This window comes from Scylla paramamosain, chromosome 27 (assembly GCF_035594125.1).
Source record: "Scylla paramamosain isolate STU-SP2022 chromosome 27, ASM3559412v1, whole genome shotgun sequence".
NCBI classification, from domain to species: domain Eukaryota; kingdom Metazoa; phylum Arthropoda; class Malacostraca; order Decapoda; family Portunidae; genus Scylla; species Scylla paramamosain.
In genome coordinates, this window is record NC_087177.1 from 7800001 (window position 1) to 7804246 (window position 4246).

Consider the following 4246-nt stretch of genomic DNA (forward strand, 5'->3'; position numbering starts at 1 on the left):
GAACCCTGAGGAACACCACTGTTAATAGATTTAGGAGAAGAACAGTGACCGTCTACCACAGCAGCAATAGAACGGTCAGAAAGGAAACTTGAGATGAAGTTACAGAGAGAAGGATAGAAACCGTAGGAGGGTAGTTTGGAAGTCAAAGCTTTGTGCCAGACTCTATCAAAGGCTTTTGATATGTCCAAGGCAACAGCAAAAGTTTCACCAAAGTCTCTAAAAGAGGATGACCAAGACTCAGTAAGGAAAGCCAGAAGATCACCAGTCGAGCGGCCTTGACGGAACCCATACTGGCGATCAGATAGAAGGTTGTGAAGTGATAGATGTTTAAGAATCTTCCTGTTGAGGATAGATTCAAAAACTTTAGATAAGCAGGAAATTAAAGCAATAGGACGGTAGTTTGAGGGATTAGAGCGGTCACCCTTTTTAGGAACAGGTTGAATGTAGGCAAACTTCCAGCAAGAAGGAAAGGTAGATGTTGACAGACAGAGCTGAAAGAGTTTGACTAGGCAAGGTGCAAGCACGGAGGCACAGTTTCGGAGAACAATAGGAGGGACCCCATCAGGTCCATAAGCCTTCTGAGGGTTTAGGCCAGCGAGGGCATGGAAAACATCATTACGAAGAATTTTAATACGAGGCATGAAGTAGTCAGAGGGTGGAGGAGAGGGAGGAACAAGCCCAGAATCGTCCAAGGTAGAGTTTTTAGCAAAGGTTTGAGCAAAGAGTTCAGCTTTAGAAATAGATGTGATAGCAGTGGTGCCATCTGGTTGAAGTAGAGGAGGGAAAGAAGAAGAAGCAAAGTTATTGGAGATATTTTTGGCTAGATGCCAGAAATCACGAGGGGAGTTAGATCTTGAAAGGTTTTGACATTTTCTGTTAATGAAGGAGTTTTTGGCTAGTTGGAGAACAGACTTGGCATGGTTCCGGGCAGAAATATAAAGTGCATGAGATTCTGGTGAAGGAAGGCTTAAGTACCTTTTGTGGGCCACCTCTCTATCATGTATAGCACGAGAACAAGCTGTGTTAAACCAAGGTTTAGAAGGTTTAAGACGAGAAAAAGAGTGAGGAATGTACGCCTCCATGCCAGACACTATCACCTCTGTTATGCGCTCAGCACACAAAGACGGGTCTCTGACACGGAAGCAGTAGTCATTCCAAGGAAAATCAGCAAAATACCGCCTCAGGTCCCCCCAACTAGCAGAGGCAAAACGCCAGAGGCACCTTCGCTTAGGGGGATCCTGAGGAGGGATTGGAGTGATAGGACAAGATAAAGATATGAGATTGTGATCGGAGGAGCCCAACGGAGAAGAAAGGGTGACAGCATAAGCAGAAGGATTAGAGGTCAGGAAAAGGTCAAGAATGTTGGGCGTATCTCCAAGACGGTCAGGAATACGAGTAGGGTGTTGCACCAATTGCTCTAGGTCATGGAGGATAGCAAAGTTGTAGGCTAGTTCACCAGGATGGTCAGTGAAGGGAGAGGAAAGCCAAAGCTGGTGGTGAACATTGAAGTCTCCAAGAATGGAGATCTCTGCAAAAGGGAAGAGGGTCAGAATGTGCTCCACTTTGGAAGTTAAGTAGTCAAAGAATTTTCTTATAGTCAGAGGAGTTAGGAGAGAGGTATACAGCACAGATAAATTTAGTATGAGAATGACTCTGTAGTCGTAGCCAGATGGTGGAAAACTCGGAAGATTCAAGAGCGTGGGCACGAGAGCAGGTTAAGTCATTGCGCACATAAACGCTGCTTAGCGTTAAGAGGCAACTAAGAGGAACGGAGTGAGGGAGCTAAGAAACCCCTCCTCTGTGTTGTGACTTGAGAACAAACAAAAAATGATGATGATGATAATAATAATAATAATAACAATAATAATAATAATATTAATAATAATAATTAGTAATAACAACAACAATAATAATGACAATAATAATAACGGGCAATGAACACCAAATAATACCAACAACAACAACAACAACAACAATAATAATCATAATAATAGTAATAACAACAAAAATCATAATAATAGTAATAATAACAATAACAGCAACAGCAACAACAACAACAACGACAATAATAATAATAATAATAATAATAATAATAATAATAATAATAATAATAATAATAATAACAAAAATAATAAAAATAATAATGAAAATAATAACAACAAACACAACAACAATAATAATAATAAAAAAAAAATAATAATAATAATAATAATAATAATAAAACGCAATGATCACTTAACAACAACAACAACAACAAAAATCCATGAATAAGAAAAAGAACAAAAATAACAGGTAAAATTATATATATAAAATGAAGACCAAGAAAATCACACATCCAAATATGCAGATGAAGTAAACACAACTCGCCTCATGTTTGGAGCAGGATGACCCCCGTGGCTCAGGCAGATCACGTCAATTGTTGTCCCCGCCAAGACATCTCTGCCCGGATTGCCTTCAAATATCGGAGGACCTGCCGGCTCTGGATGAAAGCGAAGACGGCGCCGAGAGGGAAGGGGAGAGAGATGAAAAAGGAGGAAAGAGTAGTCAAAGTAGTAGTAGTAGTAGTAGTAGTAGATCATGGTCGTAATAATAGTAGTAAATATATAAAAAGAAAAAAATAGAAAAAGATGGAAATCATTGCCGAGGAAACACGTAGAAAATGAAGAGTAGGAATAAAGAAAACGCGAAGGAGGAAGACGAAAGAAGAGGAGGAAAGAGGGAGACGCAGAGGGTACAGAGAAACAGAGTGAAGGAGAAGAAGAGTAGAGAAAAATCTTAAAGGTTAAATCAACAATTCGTCCTCAAGTTAATTAGATTTTTGGCCACTAGAGAGCGAGAGAATTCGGGTCCGGAAGTCAGCGCTTAGTCAGGAGGAAGAGGGTGTGTGGGGGGGGAGAGGGGGGATAGGAGGAAGAGAGAAGGAATGAAGAGAAGAGGAGGTCGGAGACGAGCTGAAAATAATCCGTCCTCTGAAAAGTTGTCTGTCAAGATGTATTCATGTCGTGCTCTCTCTCTCTCCTCTCTCTCTCTCTCTCTCTCTCTCTCTCTCCATGTAACTCACTGGTAATGGAGATAAAGACAGTCTTGCTCCTGGGACGCGTGACGGCAGGGTTCACCACCAGGCACTCCACGGTGACCTGTGTGGCTGGGGTTGAGTCGGGCACGCGATGGATCAACTCTGAGGACGTGGCCCACCCTCCCGTGCTCACCTCACTCATGATCTCCCGCGTCGCTCGCACCTCCTCTCCTGGTTGGTGAAAGCGAGAGGCGGAGGGAGAAAGGGGAAGGAATTGGACAAGAGAATGGAAAGGCATATTATGTAGTTTCTTCTCTTACTTTTAGGGCGAGAGTACGAAAGAGGAGGCGAAGGAGGTGAAAAATTGCGACACGGTGTTCTCCCAGGTTGATGTGGACGAAGAAGAATGACTGATGTGATATGATGGAGTGTTTTTACGATGGGATGGGAGGAAGTTAGTGTTCGAGGACTCCGCCGCTGTCCCGGAGAAAGAGGAGGAAAAATTGTGCTTGTTTTTGTTTGTTACTGACAGCTGACAGGTGCCACATTAATTAAAACGAAGAGGATTAGCAGAACTTTCTAGCTTTTCTTCTCTTTTTCTCTTTATATTTCATTTCACAATGTGTTGAAAAGGTTGAAGCATTGTTCTTATATTCCACATTTTTTTTTTTTACTTGGTACTGTTATTTCTCGTGAATATACTGCACGCTGTTGTTGTTTGATGTACTATATCATGTGTTATGATTCTGTGTTTCCTTGTTTTATGTTGCAAGTGTTGTGTCACCTCCACGGGCTGGGTAGTCATGCTGTGCTGGCAACGTTGGCATGAATTCCTATTACATATTTTTTTCCATGCGATCTAATTTTTCTTCGTGTGTGTACAATATGTTTTCCCTGCTCCGTCATTCTTTCTTTGCACTTCTCTTCTTGGTTTCCATAAGAACATCTGACTTTACAATAATGTGTCTTGTATACATAAAGTACAATAAAATCCTTCCTTGATAAGTTATCGGGATGAAATGTGAATCTTCCTACAATGGATGGTAGAGTTGTGTTCTGAATGTTGTGGTATCTCTTAAGTGACAGCGCGTGGCATGACGGGTGACAACAGCTTCTGGGTCCTCGCTTACCGTCCCACTCGCCAGGTGAGGACAGCAGGTGGGTTGGACTCGCTGGTCTCGCAGGTGAGGGACACGACCTCCCCCAGCGTCACCTGCCGCGGCCCCGAGA

General features: G+C 42.3%; 1 protein-coding gene across 1 annotated transcript in view; it reads right to left on the reverse strand.

The window, feature by feature from the left end:
* The window catches only part of LOC135114122 (nephrin-like), a 43064-nt gene extending 39455 nt beyond the window's left edge, over positions 1–3609 (reverse strand). Inside the window, exons 1-2 of the mRNA XM_064029832.1 lie at positions 3062–3609; positions 2368–2479 (exon numbers count right to left, since the gene is read on the reverse strand). Of these exons, the coding sequence (XP_063885902.1) occupies positions 2368–2479; positions 3062–3314 (365 nt within the window). The 5' untranslated portion in view covers positions 3315–3609. The remainder of the gene's footprint in view (positions 1–2367; positions 2480–3061) is intronic.
* Between the last annotated feature and the right edge of the window lie 637 nt (positions 3610–4246).